At 44.7% G+C, this 22,161-nt stretch overlaps 1 protein-coding gene across 1 annotated transcript in view; it reads left to right on the top strand.

Annotated features, from left to right (window-relative positions):
• Nucleotides 1–22,161, top strand: part of esr1 (estrogen receptor 1) — a 301,449-nt gene that overhangs the window by 197,217 nt on the left and 82,071 nt on the right. The window contains exon 6 of the mRNA XM_041206645.1: nt 8,921–9,054. Coding sequence (XP_041062579.1) covers nt 8,921–9,054 — 134 coding nt within the window. The remainder of the gene's footprint in view (nt 1–8,920; nt 9,055–22,161) is intronic.

Genomic DNA, 22,161 nt, shown 5'->3' with positions numbered 1-22,161 from the left:
ATATGTACTAAATATCTCACCGAGGATGTAAGTTAGAACTATTGTAGTGAAATTGTACCCCTCCATCGTAGCCAAAATCTGGGCCTCTCTTTGACAGCCTATGTGTTTGGTGTTTCTGGGAATCTTGTATTCTGCTGTGTGCTGTACGTTGTCCAGTCACGTTTTAAATAGGGTACAGGGCCAGATTAGCTTCAAATATAAAGTGAGGAATCTCTCTGCACTCACATTGTCTGCCGTTTCATAGTAAACACTCAAAAGCCCTGTAATAATCAACAATAGTTCTGAATTTTGCTCCTAATATCATAATGTGTAACGTTGCTTTGATCAATTATTGTTCCATTTGTCTTGAGATACCTTTACAAGCAAAAGCATAGTTGGAGAAAGCAGTTGGACATCTTGCCTTATTAGCATGCCCCACCCATACTTGGCCCTCCTTCTTCCCTCATCTACTTCCCTCTTGAAAGATGCCAGAGTTCTTTCTTCCACTACAATACTGGGAGATGATTTCAGGAATCCATCGTGCTCTGAATCCTTCTTCTAACAGAATAATAGATTAATATCTAAACACCCAGTATATTTTACCACCCACCCAGCAATGATGCTTGGCTGCAGGTCAGAAGACCACTGTTGTTTTTTCATTCCTGTTTATATATGGACTGTTCGGCTTGACTCTGTTGGTAGTGGAATCACCTGAGTCAATATTCAAACGTCCCCAAGGGTTTGGACATCTATCTAGCTATGAGGGTCCTAGAGGAACTGACTCCTTCCTGACCTAGTCCTGAACTTGCATTTGGCCAGTTTGTGCTCATGTCCCTTTGTCCTGTAGTCCCAGCTGCCCAGAGAACTTCAGATATAAGAGCTTCTATGGAAGTCATTTTGGATCTTGCACCAAATAAATTTGTTGTGATCAAGGAGTCAGAGGTGGAAAAATTAGTCCTATTGTTTTCTTTTAAGAAATGGAGTGATTGAAGATGAAGCTTTTAGATAGAAAACTACCAAAGATTTTGAAGTAAAATTGTCCCAATCTCCCGCTATAACTTCCAACCCAAGATTCAGATAATCCTGAAGCGACAGCTTAAATGGTTGTTTTTTTTTAAAGCCACTTATGCCATTTGTCCACTGATTTCCTACCAGGAACACATGATGTAAAATCAGTGTAAATCAGCGAGTGAGGGTCATCAGCCATGGTGGGAGCCATGGAGCACTTTGGCATGGATTTTCAACCTGTTGCCTGGCCATTAAACCTGATGATGAGATATACCTCCCACTATAGAAAAGTGCCAGTTTTTATTCTTAATGATTTTTATAATGGACAACCAGTCCACTTGGCCTGTCTTAACACCTGGGAATTAGTTAAAAATCTTCCCCTCCATTTCTTTGTACAGTTTCTAAACCATTAAATGAAATGTCTCAAAATCTTAAGCAAAAAATAAGGTTACAGCAATTTAATATCACAGTGCTAGTGAGATTTACAGTCTATTGTTTGTCACTGGCAGCCTCTGCTCAAGAGGTTTACGTGACCACATCCATTAAGTAATGGTATTTCAGGCCACATCCTGAGGCAGACGCGGCCATTCTACGTCCCAATTTAACTGATTGTCATGATCATTACTTTTCTATTTGAATCCCTTTGTAATCTTTTCAGGTTGGCTTTGTTTTCAACCTCTGGCAAGAATATGGCAATACGATTATGTCTGAGTACAACAGGCCTCTGAATAACAAGTGTTACTGTGAGCATTTCAACATGTAGTTTGAAGATATTAATGCCAGACTTTGCTGGAAGTGTGAACCTAACAGCATCTGCCATTAATTAGAATGCCCTTGCACTTTTAAGTTTATAATTTGTTTGCAAATTGCTGAAAGTGCAGGCTTATAACATTGCAGCAAGGGAAACTCAATATCTGGGACCTAAGTGAACAGTGCAAGTGACTGTATATTTCCTTAACCAATTAACTTTAAGGATTGTGAAATTAACAGTTCAAGTACTGAGGAGGAAATCAGGGTGGGAAAATGCAATGTCAAATCAGGTACGGAAGTGGAAATAAAAACATGAAAAGCAAGATTAGATTAAGAGAGAAAAAGAAGAGATGGAAAGGAGAAGTAAACAAAATAAAATTTCCTTTTTTAAAGATCTCCAACAACAATTAAATGTTGAACGAATGAGGCTCTGCACTTGTAATAGTTAATTTTAATTGCCAGAGAAGTTGTTTGGCAATAATTAACCCTACCATGTTGTTAAAATAGTGATTAGACTGAAACAGACAATACTTTCAGTGGTCAGTTTAATTTGTAGCTTAACACACAGGTACAGCAACTTCATGCCATTCGATGCATTTCAATGGTGAGCCAGAGAATGAGCCATTCTGCAAAGCTAATGGCAAGCAACTCGGATGGCAACTTCTGGATATTTGAGTTTAACAGTGTATCTTTCCATTGCCCAAAGTTATTTGAAAGGCAAGTCTGGGCCATTAGAGATCATCCTGTTGAGAAATGATTAGGCCAGTAATGTAGAGAATTGTCTTCATGAGTTCCACATTACCCTGATCTAAGTAGTGCCTGACTGCTCCTCAAGTGCACGCTGATCCATGTGTAGAAAGGCCACATTCAAGAGAAACTCCGTAATCATTAAAAACACCTTAAATCTTTTTAACACAAATTACCAATAAGACTTTCTCTTATACCTGTCTCACCCTGTGCTAAGCTCTCAGTCTGACTCCCAATCTGATGTCTCATTACTATTGAGCTTCCCTGTACTCCTTATTGTTGATTGGCTGCATGAGTATGTTGAAAGCTATCTTTCATATTAACATGTAGAACCTAATTGATATAACTTGAAAAAGATCCCTACATTGAAGATTTTAAAAATTATTGCGATGTAAAGACTTTGTTTTCTGCAGTCTCTCTCTTCTCTTTGGAGTTTTCCTTATTTACTCTTTCCCAGGATGTGGGCATTGCTGACTAGGCCAGCATTTATTGCCCATCCCTAATTGCCCTTGAGAAGGTGGTGGTGAACTGCTTTCTTGAACTGCTGCAGTCCATATGGTATACGTACACCCACAGTGCTGTTAAGAAAGGAGTTCCAGGATTTTGACCCAGCAACAGTGAAGGAACGGTGGTATGTTTCCAATCAGGGTGCTGTGCAGCTTGGAGGTGAATTGCAGGTGGTGGTGTTCCCATGTACCTGCTGCCCTTGTCCTTCTAGGTGGTAAAGGTCGTGGCTTTGGAAGATGCTGTTGGAGGATCCTTGGTGAGTGGCTGCAGTGCAGCCAGTAGATGGTACATACTGCTGTTACTGTGCGTTGATGGTGCAGGGAGTGAATGTTTAAGGTGCTGGATGGGATGCCAATCAGGCAGGTTGCTTTCTTCTGGATGGTGTCAAGCTTCTTGAGTGTTGTTGGAGCTGCACTCATCCAGGCAAGTGGAGAGTATTCCTTCACATTCCTGACTTGTGTCCTGTAGATGGTGGACAGGTTTTGGGGATTCAGGAGGCGGGTTACTCGCCACAGGATTCCCAGCCCTATTCTTCAGTGTGAGCTTGGGCAGTGAGTGTTAACAGATTATTCAACCATGGGAGGACCACTGCCTGACCTCACTCTCTTTTAATAGTGCTTGCTGGATAGCTGCCTGGTGGAGGAATTCAAGCCAATTTACCTTCCCTAAACCAGGGGTGGATTATTGCAGAATCTGAAACTCAAATCAGTTTACGACATGGATTGGGGAATTGAACCTGGAATTTTCCAGGTCTGTGCTGCTCTGCTGCTCACTAATTGAAACTCGGGCCAAGCCTGAAACCTGGGCTTTTAAGCGTTAGGCCGGTATAGGTAGCTCCCAATGCCCAAGTGATGCTCTGTGAAAGTTAGCTGGGCCCCTTTTTGAAGGGATGAGAAAACAGCAGCACAGAGCAGCAAGTAAACAGAGGGAATTTCATTTACAATATATTCCAAAAGATATTAAGGTGCTTTAATTTTTATTCATGATGTTACTGACATATAGAGCCAATCTAGTATGGTCTTTGGATAATTCTTTCATACGTTGGGAATTAGCACTAGTATCAGCAAAGACAGTATCAATAACCCTAATGACTGCCAACATTAATATTTATTTCCTACTACAATTTATGTCACTTGCCATAAAGTTTCAATATAAACATTATTTATGAGCTTCCAACAACATATCCACACCATCACTACAAACACCTATTTCCATCTCCATAAAATCGCCCGACCTCTGTCCCGCCTCAGCTCATCATCGGCTGCGGAGACCCTCATCTGTGCCTTTGTTACCGCTGGACTTGACTATTCCAAAGCACTCCTGGTCAGCCTCACATGTTTCTATCCTCTGTAAGCTTGAACTCATCCGAAGCTCTGCTGCCCATGACCTAACTCGCACCAAGTTCTGTTCACCCATCATCCCTGTGCTCATTCATTTCCTTTGAACACAGTCAAGCAATGCCTTGATTTGAAAATTCTCATCCAACTCCCTCCATGGCCTCGCTTCTTCCTATCACTGTAGTCGCCTCCTGCCCTATCACCCCCTGCGCTCATATAATCTTGGCTTTTTCAGCATTCCAGATTTTAATTGCTTCATCGTTGCAGACCATGTTTTCAGTTGCCCAGACCCTAAGCTCTGGAATTATCTCCCTAAACCTCTCCACTTCTCTACCTCTCTTTCCTCCTTTAATATGCTTCTTAAAACCTACCTCTTTGCCCAAGCTTTTGTGCATTGGCTTTTTAGTATCTCCTTACATGGCTCAATGTCAAATTTTGCTTTATAATACTCCTGTGAAGTGGCTTAGGCTATTTTATTATTTTTAAAATGTTATAAAAATACAAAGTTTTGTTCTTAATCTTACCACAATCAAGCACCTAAATAGTTAATCTAACACATAAAGTGTTTTCAATAACAAAGCATGTCATTTGAACCAAAACTCTATTCTAAAGGAATGTAATACTGTTTACATAGAAACATTAGGGAGAGGAGCTGGCCATTCAGCCCCTCAAGCTGGTTCTGTCATTCAATTAGATTATAGATGTTCTCTACCTTAGGTACATTTACCTGCCTGTGTCCTTTGATATCCCTTACCCAACAAATATCTATCTCAGTCTTGAAAGCTCTGATTGTCCCAACTCCTACAGCCTTTTGGGGGACTGGGTTTTGGTTTGTGGGTCACTGGCACTAGTACTGGAAAAAGTGGAGGCTAAACTGTTGGGATGGCCTACAACTGAACAGTGCTGGGGCTGATGCTCTAGTGAGCTGCATCAACTAGGAAGTAGAGAGAGTTTTAACTAAATAGTGGGGTCAATGGATCAAATTTGGGAAGATATGATAAACCAAAGAGTAGAGATAAGGCAAGAGAGCAATGTGCTAATATGGGAAATGATAAACAGAACGTGACAGGAAGGGAAAGAGGGTACAAATCTAAGAGTAAATCAGCAGATAAGACTAGAAGTTACAAAAATAATGAAAGGACAAAACTAAAGGCTCTGTATCTAAACACACGTAGCATTTGAAACAAAATCAGATGAACTGATAGTGCAAATAGAAATAAATAAGTGACCAGCTAGCCATTACAGAGACATGGCTGCAGGATGATATAGATTGGGACCTGAATGTTGAAGGGTACATGACATTTAGGAGGAGCAGGAAGTTAGGAAAAGGTGGAGGGGTAGCTCTGTTAATTATTGATAGTGTCAGCACATTAGAGAGGGATGACCGAAGTTCAGGAAACCAGGATGTAGAAACGATTTGTGTTGAGATGAGAAATGATAAAGACAATAAGTCACTTGTGGGATTGGTGTACAGGCCTCTTAATTGTAACTTCATGGTAGGACAGAGTATAATGGAAGGGATAATAGGAGCTTGTCAGAAAGGCACAGCGATAATTTTGGGGGATTTTAATCTATATAGAGATTGAAAAAATCATATGGGCAACGGTAGTGTATATGAGGAGCTCATAGAATGCTTTTCGGATAGTTTCTTAAAATAACATGTTCTGGAGCCAACCAGACCTGGTATTGTTCAACAAGATAGGATCAATTGATAACCTCATAGTGAAGGCACCCCTAGATGGAAGCGATCATACGATTGAAATTTACACTCAGTTTGAGGGGGAGAAGAGTGGGTCTGAGACTAGTATTTTAAACTTAAATAAGAGCAATTATGAGGGCATGAAAGCAGAGCTAGCTAAAGTGAACTGGCAAATGAGGTTAAGGGACAGGTCAGTAGAGATGCAGTGGTAGACTTTTAAAGGTATATTTCAGAATACACAGAATAGATACATTTCAATGAGAAAGAAAAATTCCAAGGGGAGGACCCACCATCTGTGGTTAACTAAAAAAGTTAAAAACAGTATTAAATTTAAATAAAATAAAGTTGTGCAAAGATAGGTGGCAGGTCAGAAGATTGAACAGATTATAAAGAACAGCAAAGGATGACAAAAAGATTAATAAGGAGGGAAAAATTAGAGTATGAGAGGAAGCTAGCTAGAAATATAAAGATGGATAGTAAGAGTTTCTATAGATGTTTAAAAAAGGAAAGAGTTAGTAAAATGAGCATTCGTCCTATAGAAAGCAAGTCTGGAGAATTAATAATGGAAAATAAGGAGATGGCAGATGAATTGAACAGGTATTTTGCATCAGTCTTCACTATATACGATACAAGCAACATCCCAGAAATAGCTGTAAATCAGGAATTGGAAGGGAGGCAGGAACCCAGGAGAATTACAAACACCAGAGAAGTAATATTGAGCAAATTGGTGGAGCTGCAGGCTGACAAATCCCCGGGTCCTGATGGATTTCATCCTAGGGTCTTAAAAGAAGTGACTAGTGAGATTGTTGCTGTGTTGGTTTTAATTTTCCAAAACTTCCTGGATTTGGGGAAGGTTCCATTAGATTGGAAACTAGCAAATTTAATCCCTTTATTCAAAAAGGGAGTGAGACAGAAAACAGGAACATACAGGCCAATTAGCTGAACATTTGTCACAGGGAATATATTAGAAGCTGTTATTAAAGATGTTATAGCAGGGCACTTAGAAAAATTCAAGGCTATCAACATGGTATTGTGAAAAGGAAATCATGTTTAACCAATTTATTGGCGTTCTTTGAAGGAATCACATGTACTGTGGATGAAGGGGAACAGGTGGATGTGCTGTACTTGAATTCCCAGAAGGCATTTCATTAGGTGCAACCTCAAAGGCTATTGTGGAAAATAAAAGCTCGTGGTGTAGGCGGTAACATATTGGCATGGATAGAAGATTGGCTAGCTAACAGGAAACAGAGGGTAGCGATAATGGGTCTTTTTCTGGTTGGTGGGGTTTAACAAGTGGAGTGCCACAGGAATCAGTGCTGGAACCTCAACTTTTTATAATTTATATAAACGACTTGAATGAAGGGACCAAAGATATGGTTGCTAAATCTGCTGATGATACAAATATAGGTAGAAAAGTAAATTGTGGAGAGAATGTAAGGAGGCAATAAAGTTACACAGGTTAAGTGAGTGGGCAAAAATCTGGCAAATTGAGTATAATGTGGGCAAATGTAAAATTGTCCATTTTGGCAGGAAGAATGAAAAAGAAGCACATTATTGAAATGGTGAGAGATTGCAGAGCTCTGAAATTCAAGGGGTGTCCTGATGCATGAATCACAAAAGGCTAGTATGCAGGTACAGCAAGTAATTAGAAAAGCTAATAGAATGTTATCGTTTATTATGGGGGGAATTGAATACAAAAGTAGGGAGGTTATGCTTCAGTTGTACAGGGCATGATGAGATCACATCTTGAATACTGTAAACAGTATTAATCTCCTTATTTAAGGAAAGATGTAAATGTGTTAGAAGCATTTTATAGAAGGTTTACTAGACTAATACCAGGAATGGGCGGGTTGTCTTATGAGGAAAGGTTGGACAGGTTAGGCTTGTATCCACTGGAGTTTAGAAGAGTAAGGGGTGACTTGATTGAAATATTTAAGATCCTGAGGGGTCTTGACAGGGTGGATGTGGAGAGGATGTTTCCTGTTATGGGAGAATCTAGAACTAGAGGTCACAGTTTAAAAATAGGGGGTCGCTCATTTAAGACAGGTGAGGAGATTTTTTTTCTCTTAGAAGGTCGTAAGTCTTTGGAACTCTCTTCCTCAAAAGGCGGTGGAAGCAGAGTCTTTGAATATTTTGAAGGCAGAGCTAGGTATATTCGTGATTAACAGAGGGAGGGTGAGGTGGAATGTTATTGGGCAGGAATGTGGAGGTTACAATCAGATCAACTATGATCTTATTGAATGGCAGAGCAAGCTCGAGGGGCCGAGTGGCCTACTTCTGCTCCTAATTTGTATCACCTCTTAAACTCAAGGGTATAGAAGCCAAGTTTATGTAATCTGCCCTAACAATTTAATTCCCTAAGTCTCTCTATCATTCTGGTGATTCTGCACTGTATGGTACACCTTCAAAGGCCAATATACCCTTCCTTAGGTGAGGTGCTCAAAAACTGTACTCCAGGTGAGCTGTGACCAAAGTTCTGTGCGACAGAAGCATCTCTTCCACCTCTTTGTTTTGCAGCCCCTTTGAGATAAAAGTTTACATTTTGCCTTTTTGATTTTTTTTGTGACTGTCTGCTAGCTTTAAACAATTGCATACTTGGACCCCCAAAACTCTTTTGCTCCTCCACAGTTTCTAGTCCACTGATCATTGAAGAAAATATTCCAAATTACCGTCTTGGGTCCAAATCAGATGACATCACACTTGTCCACATTGAACTGTGATTTGCTTATGTACCGACTTGATCTGTTTATAATGATGTTTACACAGTTGGTTATTTTCATAAATGAGACAAAGATATCTACTGTTTTGCCTTTAAATGATGAAATTCCAGGAAGCTGCAGAGCTTTTTTAACAAGTAGCTCACTAAACTTATGTCTTCAATTTGGTGCTTCAGGAATGAAGGGAAATGTGTTGAAGGGATGGTGGAAATATTTGATATGCTCCTAGCAACAGTGTCACGATTCCGACTACTAAAACTCCAGTGTGAGGAGTACATTTGCCTGAAGGCCATCATTCTGCTGAACTCTGGTAAGTTATAGCATCACTTTGGATTATCCTTTTACTCACACATTCTGTGATTAACATTATACATCGCATTGACATGTCTGTGCATACTATACACGAGTGCTTATGAGTTTATATATTGATAAGACAGTATCCAAATGGATCAACATGCTGAGATGCTTGTGATGTCCCACCTACTATCTTCACAGAGCAAGAGGTGGTCTTCACTCTGCACCTGAAGATTACCATCATCACATGCACACAGATTGAGACAAAGTTAATCAGCACTGTAGAGGAAGAAGCTCAGGGTGAAGAAGAGGGCATAACTAATAAAGAAGTAGTAGGAAGGTTCAGGGAACGATGATAAGAGATGTTCAGAATAGAGATTACTCCTCCTGAGCTCACTAGGGATACAGACCTTTCTCATGGCAGATACTAGAAGATGCTGTGTGTCGAGGAAACACTAATCTCCAAATACACAGCATTGGGAGGTGATATTGCCTGGCTATTGGTTGGGTTAGAAGAATTGAGCAGCTTAGAACACCAGTGGCCTCCGTGATGTAGGTCCTGGGCTCGGTGACGGGTGCCTCTCCTGCGACTGTTCCCACTGCTCCAATGGGAGCTTTGGGTTTTGAACTCCGAGGAGCCCTCACAGATGGTTTCAACTTACTTGGATAACAGCAACGGATTGAAGAGAGCCTCTGTGTTCAGACAACATAGTGGGCAAAATGAGGAAATGGCTTCTGTAATCACTCGAGGAAGGAACAGGTTTGGTGCGAAAAGGCCTAACTTTTATTCAGGACACATGTAGAGATGCTTACAGGCTTGTCGCCATCTCCCTGTCAAAAGCCACACCCCCAAAGCATAGCCCATGCGAAAAACTTATTGGTCGAAGTCTCCGCAACCACGTCATACGATGGCTGGTTGACAGGAGGGAGGGACAATAAATCTAGTTACTATTTTTCCTCCCCCTTAAGTTCCTTACATTAACAACAATATCATGTCTGAAAATTAACAAATATAACGTCTCTTGTGACTACAGATGAGGGTGTTCTGTGGGGACAACCTTGAGGCTAGGCCGTTCTTCCGCATCGCGGTCTGTCATGTTCAGAGGGATGGTAGCATGTACTCTGTGTTTCTGGTACTTGGCTGTCCCCATTTGATTCGCTTTTTGCCCTCCTTCGAGTTGGATTTCCCTTTTTTATCAACTCGTCTGCCTTTCTCTGGACACTTTGGGTTTGGCCCATTTCTTCTGAGGGGAATTTGTGCTCTGTTCATTCTGGAGTGGACTCGAAGCTTCTTTTCCCGTGGTGTCCACCATGTCCTTGCTGGATTGCAAATGCAACTTTTATTTCCACTTGTCTCACAATCTCAGCCAAGCTGTTTTGCAAGCTTATGAATCTTTTCATTCCGCTCAATCTTTTCTTCTCCTAGTGCCTTGTGTTTCAGTGTTGGATTTACATTTTCTGATCTCATTTCTGTCTTTTCCTTCTCTGTCTGCAACAGACCTTTGTCCTTGTCCATCATTTTGGATTCACTGTTGGCCAGGTCCGTCCCTGGCGAAGCCTGAACTCGTTTCAGTTCTGTAATTGTGTTTCTCATGGCTTCATTAACCGCTCATAACTTGGAAAGTCCCACGGCTTTTCCTTTCAATGCTTCCTTTTTTCCATTCAATGGTTTTGTCAACTCTTCGGTCTGTTCCTTGCAGCTTTTGGCTTCCTCCTGGAATATTGAACATTGCTGAGTCTTCTTTGCCAACTGGCTCTTCAGTTTGTTCAATGTTACATTCATTTTCCTTTTCTTTGTGAAACTCACTTGTTTCATCTTCAGCTTTCCTGTAATTCAGTGAAACCTCCTTGACTTCTGAGCTTCCATTCTGCTGTTTAAGATGGTCTTCATTTCTTCATGTTGCTTAATGGTCACTCATTCCTTTTCCATTTGATCCTGAAGGGCAATCAACTGTTTATTCTCTTGTTGACCTCACTCTTGGGGTATTTTGTTGCCCTCAGCGGAGTTGCTCTTCACTAAGGTACTTGAGCGTGTGCTCCCCAACAACGGTAGCTGAAGCACCGTTGTCCACCTCCACCTGCAGTTGCTTGCCATTCACCCGCACTGTCATTGTAATGGGCTCAGATTTAACAGCAGTCACACGATACAGAGTGTACATCAGCAGCATCAGCTTCTGCAGTGTCAGTTGACTCAATCAGATTCGTTCTCTGCTTTGCCGTTTGTTTGTTCCTTGTTCTGCACTGCCTAGTACCAGGTGTCCTGTCTTGTGGCAATAGTTGTACTCTGCCTCACTAAATCTGCATCTGTCTGCTCCATGATTCCCGCCACATCTACAGCAAGTGAGTACCTTGTCAGCTGACGCATTGTAACTCGTCTTCCTGACTCCTTGTTCAGTGGACAGGGAATCGCGCTGACAATCTGCTGTGCCACTCCTTGCGCTACGCTCAGCGGCAGGCTTCTGCCTAACGTGGTGCACTGCTCCATTATTCACGTGCTGCAAATCCTGAGAATCGTTTGCGGCACTCTCCATAGCGAGAGAACGTTCCAGGGCGCGTTTGAAAGTATTATCCAATTCAGCAAGCAAGCAGCACTGTATGGCATTGTCACTCACTGCACATACAAGTCTGAGCCGCACCATATCATTTCAAGGCATCCCCAAACTCTCAGTACTCGGTCAGATGTTTCAGGTTCACCACAAAGGTAGCAATAGATTCCCTGGAGCACGAACTCGTGTTGAACTTGAAGCGCTGCATAATTACAGACCGTTTTGGCTGAGAATGCGACTTCACAAGTTCCCCTAACTCCTTGTACGACTTAGTACTGGGCACATTCGGGGCAGCCGGGTTTTTGATAAGATTATACGTTCTGCTTCCACGCACACACTCAGCAGGATAGCCCCACATTTATCTTCATCAGTAATTTCATTAGCAATCAAATAGAAACTGAGTCTCTCAGCATACTGACTCCAATCCCCTGCATCCACATTGTACGGATCTACCCTTCTGAACAATGGCGTGATCTGTAAGTCTTCTTTATCTTTTTGCCTCTGCAGGCATCGGCTGTTTTCCTTTTCCTTGCGTTTACCACCTTAAGTGTGGTTACCACTTTAAGACAGTGACCGTTTTGTTCAAACCTCGGCTGTTGGCAGCTTGTCGATCCTGGCTCCGCGATTTCCCCGCTCTTTTCGGGATCTCGGCGGGGCTTCACTGGCAATTGGGGCTGGATTGCTTTTTCTCTGCCCTCTTTTAAAGAAAGCTCCGCAGGAACTCTTCCCCTGTTGCTGCTTCTTGAATTCTGCAGGTCCCGTCTATTTTAAATTTTGGGGCTGTCTGCGGCCCTCAGCTCTCTGAGTTTCCCGTGCTTCCAGGGATCCCTGCAATCATGGGCCACTTCCCTTTTTAAAGAAAAGCTTTTGAAACTGTTAGAACTGCAGTAACTCTTTTTCTGGGCGCATTTTTTGTTTTTTTTTAAAACCTTTGCAGGACCCTCGTTTTTGAACCGTGTGTTACTCACAGCAACCAGGGCGAAGTGAACGGCATAAGTTGGCTTTCTCCTCATCGCCAGATGTAATCGCTCGAGGGGGGAGTAGGTTTGGTGCGAAAAGGCTTAACTTTTGTTCAGGACACTTGAGATGCTTACAGGTTTGTCTCCATCTCTCTGTCAGAAGCCATGCCCCCCCACCTCCAAGGCCCCCTGAGGATTCGGACCGTGTGGGCCCTTCCAGGTATCAGACAGCCTTCTGTAAACCTGGTAATGGGGATTGTGGTTTCTGCTGGTGGCACCTCCTCTGAGGCGGAAGAGAGGGGCAGAAGGGAGAGGAGGTCAGGTGTCCCAATGCAGCTTCCAGGGGAGCGACCTGTGGGAGGAGAGGCACAGGCACAAGGGGCACAGGGCCAGGAGGAAGTCCAAGGCGGAAGGGGCCACAGAATTCGCCACTATCCTGCCACCAGGGTTTACATGCTGCGATGCAGCTACCTCAATATGTCCAAGGTGCAATGCCGAAGGAGGCTCCGCCTCTCCAGGGCGACTGTGACCTCCATTTATCAGATGATTGGGCCTGAGATTAGGTCCAACTGTGTGGGTAGACATGCCTGCCAGGGGCTCTGAAGGTCTCAGTGGCCCTCAACGTCTACGCCTCCAGCTCTTTTCGGGAGGGACCTTTGTCGAGTCTCCCAATCAGTTGTCCACAGTTGCATCAAGCTGCTGACAGAAGCTCTGTTCAGGTGGGTAATGACATTGATTCATTTCGTATGAATGAGGCTAGCCAGGTTGAGCAAGCCTGAGGGTTTGCAGCGATTGCTGGGTTCCCCCTCATCCGGGGTGTAATCGTGTGCACACACGTGGCCATCAAGGCGCCAGTGGGGCAGCAGGGTGCCTTCGTCAACAGGAAGGGGTTGCACTCAATGAACGTCCAGATAATGTGTGACCACAAGACGCAGACTCTGCAAGTCTGTGCAAAGTACCCTGGCAGCCCCCATGACTTTTATATCCTGAGACGGTCCCAGGTGCCAAGGCTATTTGTTAATAAGGTGGTTTATGACGCCTCTCCGCCACCCAAGAGCAGAGGCAGAGCAGCGTTATGATAGGAGTCATGCCTCCACAATGGCGGTGAAAGAGAGGGCCATAAGTCTTCTGAAGATGTGCTTCTGAAGCCTGCACTTATCAGGGGATGAGTACTACAATACCCCCCAGAGTGGGTGTCACTGATAGTGGTTGTATGCTGTGCTCTCCAGAATCTGGCACTGGCAAGGGGGGACCCACTGGAGGAAGAGGATCTTGAGGCAACTCCACAGGCCACAGAGGATGAATCCAGTAGTGAGTCAGAAAAGGGGCACAGTGAGGAGAACGCTGAGGATGTGTAGGCAGACCTCTGTAACCGCCAGGGAGGCAGGGACACTAGGGATGTCTTGATCCAACGCTCCTTTAGCTAGACTGCCAAAGATCTGCTTCTATCTCATGCCGCCTCCATCCCAGATGTCTGAAATGACTCTTTCATTTCAACCCAAAATCCACTCAGTGCCTGTGCAATAAAGTTTAGAGCCACTCACGTCTAGCATTACTGGTGTACACATACTGGTGTACCCAGCACCAAAACAAAGGTGGAGCGTACTCAGGCCATTATGACAAAAACAAAATTTATATAATTTTCACACTCAAAACAAATTAACATTAGCATCTCTGGTGTTCATTTCTACACCAGTAAACATATAAACAAAACAGAAGATCACCCGTGAACAGTCCCTCTTGTGCTCCTGGTGCCTTAAACTAATGTTTGCAACTGCTACGTCTAGGTCGTTGTGGTGGGTGATTTTAACTTTCCCTATATTGATTGGGAATCATTTAGTACTAGGGGTTTGGATGGTGCAGAATTTGTAAGGTGCATCCAGGAGGGCTTCCTGAGACAATATGTAGATAGTCCAACTAGGGAAGGGGCAATACTGGACCTGGTATTAGGGAATGAACCCGGCCAGGTGGTCAAAGTTTCAGTAGGAGAGCATTTCGGGAAAAGTGACCATAATTCAGCAAGTTTCAAGGTACTGGTGGATAAGGATAACAGGAGTCCTCGGGTTAAGGTGCTTAATTGGGGGAAGGCTAATTATAACAATATTAGGCAGGAACTGAGGAATCCAAACTAGAGGCGGATGTTTGAGGGCAAATCAACAACTGACATGTGGGGGGCTTTCAAACATCAGTTGATAAGAATTCAGGACCGGCATGTTCCTGCTAGGATGAAGGATAAGCATGGCAAGTTTCAGGAAGCTTGGATAACGAAGGATATTGTGAGATTAGTCAAAAAGAAAAAGGAAGCATTCGGAAGGGCTAGAAGGCTGGGAACAGATGAAGTCCGTGGAGAATACAAAGAAAGTAGGAAGAAACTTAAGCAAGGAGTCAGGAAGGCTAAAAGGGGTCATGAAAATTCACTGGCAACCAGGATTAAGGAAAATCCCAAGGCCTTTTATACATATGTAAAAAGCAAGAGGGTAGCCAGGGAAAGGGTAAGCCCACTCAGGGACAGAGGTGGGAATCCGTGTGTGGAGCCAGAAGAAATGGGAGAGATACTAAATTAATACTTCACATCAGTATTCACCAAAGAGAAGGACTTAGCGGTCGATTTGTCTAGGGAAAAGTGTGCAGATATCCTGGATCATGTTGAGATCAAAAAAGAGATGTTAGGCGTCTTGAAGAATATTAAGGTGGATAAGTCCCCAGGGCCAGATGGGATCTACCCCAGAGTACTGAGGGAGGCAAGGGAGGAGATTGCTAGGCCTTGTCAGAAATCTTTGTATCCTCACTGGCTATGGGTGAGGTCCCAGAGGACTAGAGAATGGCCAATGTTGTTCCAAGAAAGGTAGCAGGGATAATCCAGGAAATTACAGGCCGGTGAGCCTTACGTCAGTGGTAGGGAAATTATTGGAGAAGATTCTTCGTGACAGGATTTACTACCATTTGGAAGCAAATGGGCGTATTAGTGAGAGGCAGCATGGTTTTGTGAAGGGGAGGTCGTGTCTCACTAACTTAATCGAGTTTTTCAAGGAAGTGACAAAGATGATCGACGATGGAAGGGCAGTGGATGTTATATACATGGATTTCAGTAAGGCCTTTGACAAGGTCCCTCATGGCAGACTGGTACAGAAGGTAAAGTCACACAGGATCAGAGGTGAGCTGGCAAGATGGATACAGAATTGGCTTCGTTGTAGAAGACAGAGGGTAGCAGTGGAAGGGTACTTTTCTGAATGGAGAGCTGTGACTAGTGGAGTTCCACAGGGATCAGTGCTGGGACCTTTGCCGTTTGTAGTATACATAAATGATTTGGAAGAAAATGTAAATAGGCTAATTAGTAAGTTTGCAGATGACCACTAAGGTTGGAGGAGTTGCAGATAGTGAAGAGGATTGTCAAAGGATACAACGGGATATAGATCGGTTGGAGACTTGGGCGGAGAAATGGCAGATGGAGTTTAATCTGGACAAATGCCAGGTAATGCATTTTGGAAGGTCTAATACAGGTAGGAATTACACAGTAAATGGCAGAACACTTAAGTGCATCGACAGGCAGAGGGATCTGGGTGTACAGGTCCACAGGTCACTGAAAGTGGAAACGCAGGTGGATAAGGTAGTCAGGAAGGCATATGGCATGCTTGCCTTCATTGGCAGGGGTATTGAGTATAAAAGCTGGGAAGTCATGCTGCAGCTGTATAGAACCTTAGTTAGGTCACACTTAGAATATTGCGTGCAATTCTGGTCGCCACATTACCAGAAGGATATGGAGGCATTGGAGAGGGTGCAGAGGAGGTTTACCAGGATGCTGCCTGGTCTGGATGTTATTAGCTATGAGGAGAGGTTGGAGAAGCTCAGATTGTTCTCACTAGAGCGACGGAGATTGAGGGGCGACTTGATAGAAGTTTACAAAATTATGAGTGGCATGGACAGAGTAGATAGTCAGAAGCTTTTTCCCAGGGTGGAAGAGTCAATTACTAGGGGACATAGATTTAAGATGAGAGGAGAAAACTATAGAGGAGGTGTGCGGGGCAAGTTTTTTATGCAGAGGGTAGTGAGTGTCTGGAATTCGCTGCCAGAGGAGGTGGTGGAAGCAGGTACAATAGTAGTGTTTAAGAGGCAGCTTGACAAATACATAAATAGGATGGGAATAGAGGGATATGGACCCCGGAAGTGCAAAATGTTTTAGTTGACGGGCAATATGATCGGCGCAGGCTTGGAGGGCCGAAGGGCCTGTTCCTGTGCTGTACTTTTCTTTGTTCTTGTTCTGAAGGGCAATGTTTGTGGTTGTGTACGACGTATCTTTCTTGTATTGATTATTGAAAGTGGAAATTCTTTTAATGTGAAGTATCATTTGGCTACTAATTCATGTTTAATTTGCATTGGTTCTGATTTATGTTACAAAAGTTAGAAAAGTGAAATCCTGTTAGTAATTTCTTCATTTGGGAGTTGTTTGGTAAATTTGGTTATTTTGGTTTACGGTTCCCCCAAAGGGATTGTAACACAAGGTTATAAAATAATGTTTTAACACAAGGAAATCTCAGAATATACAGACCAATTTATATTATGAAGAACGTCATGTGCACAGGATACTGAAAATATTGAGACAAGGTGTGAGACATTAGCCAGGGAGCCAGAACGTTGGTAGTATAGAAAAGTGTATAGAGACATAGGAGCAGCAGAAGGCCATTCAGCCCCTCAGACCTGCTCCCCCATTCAACTATATCATGGCTGATCTGCATTTCAACTCCATTTATCTGCCTTGGTTTCGATATCCCCTACCCAATGAAAATGATTAATCACAGTTTTGAAATTTTCAATTGGCTGAGTCTCAACAGCTTTTGCGGCAGAGTGTACCAGGTTTCCACCCTACCCTTACGTACAAAGTATGTGCTCCACAATCTTATTAGAAATGGAACACACTGTATCTGAATCTAGTGGAATATTTTTCAGCGTGAATTTAAGTAGCGCCTGCCAATGGATAGAGGGCTGAGTGGTTCTTCTTTCCATTGTGGCTGCAGAGTCTGATTGCTGGGATCACCTGGTGCAAATTGGGGTGCAAGATAGAGCAGTGAATCCTCACAGACTGGCTCCCTCCTTCCATCTCTCCAACATGCTGAAGGTGAACAGGATAGCTTTTTGGAGGCTCGGACTGCAGACGCACACTTTTATTGGGCATTGGATTTCAGATTGATGTTTCTTTTCCATGTGGGCACCTGCGGTCCAAATCCCAGGGCTCTGACCCTTAGGAAGGACGGGAGCTGGACTCAGCCGCCAAGTTCCTGCTTCATCTCCACCAGCCCTTGCTCTTGCCCACCCGCTGTCAGTGATTCAGCCAGTACTCAATCTGGACCGAAGGGTACTGCAGCAGAACCTCTCCCTCTTCTCGGCAGTTTTGATGTTGACATCGACCCTGCTGGTGAGTTTGCTTTTTACTGATCGCCAAGGCGACGGGGGTATCTGTGGTACCAAGAAAATTCTCACTCACTTCGCCAACCTCATCCAAATGGCATCACTTGCTGTATCTCAGGAGTGGAACAAAACCTTTTAAATAGCAAAACACACACGAAGCAGATTTTTTTTCTTGCATTTAAAGGTTGATGCTGTATGTGTTAATGAGAGAAACGTTTTGCATTTAAATAGTGCCTTTCAGGACAATGCCTCTGGGGAGGTGATGACGTAGTAGTGGTGTTGCTGGACCAGTAACTCAGAGATCCAGGGTAATTCTCTGGGGTACCTGGGTTCAAATCCTACCACAGCAGAGGGTGGAATTTGAATTCAATAAAAAATCTGCAATTAAAAGTCTAATGATGACTGTGAAACCATTGTTGTAAAAACCCATCTGGTTCATTAATGCCCTCTAGGGAAGGAAATCTGCTGTCTGGCCTCCATGTGACTCCAGACCCACAGCAATGGGGGTTGGTTCTTAAATGGCCTCTGAGCAAGGGCAATTAGTGTTGGGTGGCCTAGCCAGCGATGCCCACATCCCATGAATGAATAAAAAAAACACACCAGGATGTCCCAAAGTGCTTCAAAACCAATGAAGTACTTTTGAATTGTATTTGCTATTTGTAATGTAAGGGCCAACCATTGCGCAGGCTCTCTCTACCCCTGCTGCGGATGTCAGGGCAGCACCTAGGAGAAATGGTAGGCCTAGAAAAGTTAAGAAATTCTGATCACAAGTGGTTGCATGGGTGAACACATGTTCTCACTTTATAATCTAAAAATACATCCACTTTCACAGAATAATGTGTAATGTTGTCTTTCAGCCTCATTTACAGGCTACACAAGTCCTCCCCCTGCATCCCCCATCACTAGCAGTTCAGCTGCACCCAGCCCACCCAGGAGTGATTTTGGAGGGAGAAGTGTGTATGTGTGTGTGTGTGTTTGTGGAGTCTTTTGGAGTCTCATGCGAGCACCCTCCCGTGCACGTGTAGCCATCCTCCATCACGCTCATCTCACTGTCCTGAGCATTTTCAATGCTGCCTGCTGGGGTTCTCTTTCAGTTGCCCATCTGAGCTGCATCTCCGCCCACCCACTGATCACACTCGCATGCAGCACAAGTGCCCGCCCAACACGAGGTTCCTTTCACTCTCGATTTTACAAGCACAGTTGTTGTATACTATGTCTTCAGCTCTCCCATCCTTTCTCCTCCCCCAGTCACCCGGGTCCTTTCCCTCATCACCATTGGTCCCCCCCCAGCATCACCTTCCTCCTCCCCACTGTCACCTACCAGCCTTTTCTTTCCATGCATGTTCCCTATCTTCCCAAGAATTCCACCCTCATCTACATTGCCCCCCCCCTCCCCCACAACCCCCTCCTTCCCATCCCCAGGATTCTGTGTCTGTCTCTGAGGCCCCACCAACCACCCTTGCCGTCCCTTCTAATACCATGTCGTACCCTCACTCTCCCTCCCTACCGCTCTCTCTGCCCTCTCTCATTCTCATCAGTCCCTCCTACCATGCCCACTCTCACTTCGCTCCCCAGGAGGCAGTCGGTGACTCCACAGACCCCTCCCTTGCACGTTCAGCTGGATATCCCCCCCCCCCAACTCCTTCCTCCCCACAAAGTCCTTCCCCCCTCTGAACTCCTTCCCTCCTCCAAACTCTTTCCCCTACACCTTCCTCCCACCTTACAACAACCTCCAAATTTGCTGCATTCTCGCCATTACACCCTCCTCCCCCCATATTCCATTCCCCATCCAATCTCACCCCTGCCCCCCTGATGCCATCGTTCCCCCTTCCAACATTACCAGCTTACCAGCCTCCCCCACTCTGGCACACCTTCCTTTCTCAGTCAAATCTACACCTTCCTCTCCCACCTTTCCTGATACACCTTCTCTCCCAGTCAAGCCTAGACCTTCCTCTCCACCCCCTCGGTGATCATCTGTAGCAGCCCATGACCAAGCCCCTGATGTCCCGAAGCAGACCCCAGACATCAACGGTGACCTTCCCCCTTCCCTGAGCTGCTTCGGGGCGGAGCCATGTCCATCAGAATCCACCCAGCGCGCGAAGCACGTGTTCCTCCAGAGTCTGGTAGCTGTTGGGCTCCAGTATCACCTGCTCCTCGACTTCTGCACGTCACACTTGTCAAGATGTGTTCTGGGGCCGGTGTGTTTTGCCGCCGGCGTGAGCAGTAAATTTGATGTGTGGAGGGGCTGATTCCACTGAGCAGGGCTTATAATTAGATGCAGATGTATTAAAATGATGTTCCTGACATGCGGCAGTGGGAAAGGAGGCCCACCATTGACGTGTAGAGCGGACGATTGCAAACAATGGGTGTGAAACCAATTTTTGGCCTTCCTGCCATATTGTCCGCTCAGGCCTGCCATGACGCCTGACACCCAACGGGGATGGAAAGTTCCATCCTTTGGGTACTAAATTTAACACCCCTGAGAAAGGGCTTGGGGATTTCAAGGTGGGATTATTAACCTGCCTTTGTTGCTTTTCATCCAAGCAGCATGCAAACTTCATGCCGCCCGCTAATCTACATGATCGCAATGTGCAGCCGGCGCTAACTGCACTGTTGTGTGGCTGCACGCCTCAGAAAGGGGTCCAAAATTGTGAGAGGCTAGCAAGAGTTAAAGCTAGCCCGCACTGTTTAAACGTGACTTGCACCTCTTAGAGGGGAGGTGCCTTGTGACTGGAGGAGGTGCCGAAAGCCATTCCACAACTGTCTCTGACCTGGGAAATACTCAAGAGTTGCACAACATGGGGGCCAGTGGCGTCCAAGATTTCCCCAGGCTGCTTTAGAGGCCTTGGTCGAGGAGGTGTAGAGAAGGAGGGATATCGTCCATCCTGAAGTGCAACTCAAGGCCTTCTTGGCAAATGCTCGGGAGGCAGTGGGAACAGGTATCCATTGCCATCAACGCCAAGGATCATGAGTGCAATGTCACAAGAAGTTCAATGACCCTACAGCAGTGGTCAAGGTCAACTAATTCATATTAAGATGCCAGATCCCACCAAATACACCACTAGCTTCAGACGCTCCTCACTCGATGCATCACACCCCCATCACTCACCTACCAACAATCTGTATCAATCAGGACACATTTATAGATTCAACTCACCCTCATACACACACAGCACTGCTGAAAGCCTCACACCCACATCTCACAGCTTGGACACACCATCAATCAGTCAAACATGACAGCCACATCATTCAAACAGACTGCACCAGTCTTATTGAAATGCTTTCCTCCCCCTCAATGGGGGCAGCAGGTTATAACTGGTGGACACAGGTGTAGCTGCATATCCTTACCCCCAAGGAGGAGAGGACAGTGGCCGTTCCTGAGGTCAGCAGGTGGGACTGGAACAATAGAAGGTGATGGTGTCTTATACCTAATCCTCCTTCTCATATCCCACTTCCCCCTCATCCCCCAATCTATTATTTAGAAGCTACAGATGGTGTTAGCATGCACCTCTTACTCCCCACTTCCATTAACTCCACTCACCCCACATCCTTACCCTGAGTCTCTCTCTAATTAGATACCCAAGAGCTGCAACCTGGGGGCCAGGCAGTGATGGAAAAGCGGGAAGATAGTGACGATGAAGAAACACCTTCGCTCTCACAGTCTCAGCCACCCATCCAGATATTGCACACACTTCAGAGGTAACCTAGATGCAGAATCTGCACATGCTGAGATACTCAGGTTCAAGTGGCCTGTAGCCAGGACAGGGGCGCAGGGTAGTGCAGGTGGCAGCTCACCAGAGGGTGAGGTCACACCCCGGGTTCATCTGCAGAGAATTCATACAAGCACGTCAATGGGGCAGGCTACAGAAGAAGGCTGGAACAAAAGCAAAGAATACTAGAAATATTCAGCAGGTTAGGTAGCACCTGTGAGTTAATGTTTCAGGGCAGAACTTCTGACAAGAAGTTATTGACCTGCAGTGAAAACACAGTTTACTTTTGTGCAAGCTCTGCTTGTTCTCGTGCATGCCTGCAGATGCTAGTGTTGTATAGGGCTCACAGGGTGCCACAGAAGTCCAGCAATCTACCCTCTAAAAGATTAGTGGGATTGCTAAGGTGCGGGCCTAAGGGAATGGCTAAGGCCCCTTGCTGCCCTCTCTCAAGATGTAAGCATTCCTCCTCCCACCACTGCCACTCTGCCAGTGCCCTTACTGTTGC

Source organism: Carcharodon carcharias, chromosome 2 (genome assembly GCF_017639515.1).
Source record: "Carcharodon carcharias isolate sCarCar2 chromosome 2, sCarCar2.pri, whole genome shotgun sequence".
NCBI lineage: Eukaryota > Metazoa > Chordata > Chondrichthyes > Lamniformes > Lamnidae > Carcharodon > Carcharodon carcharias.
Note: the sequence above shows the minus strand (reverse complement) of the source record. Positions and strands in the feature narration are given on the sequence as shown.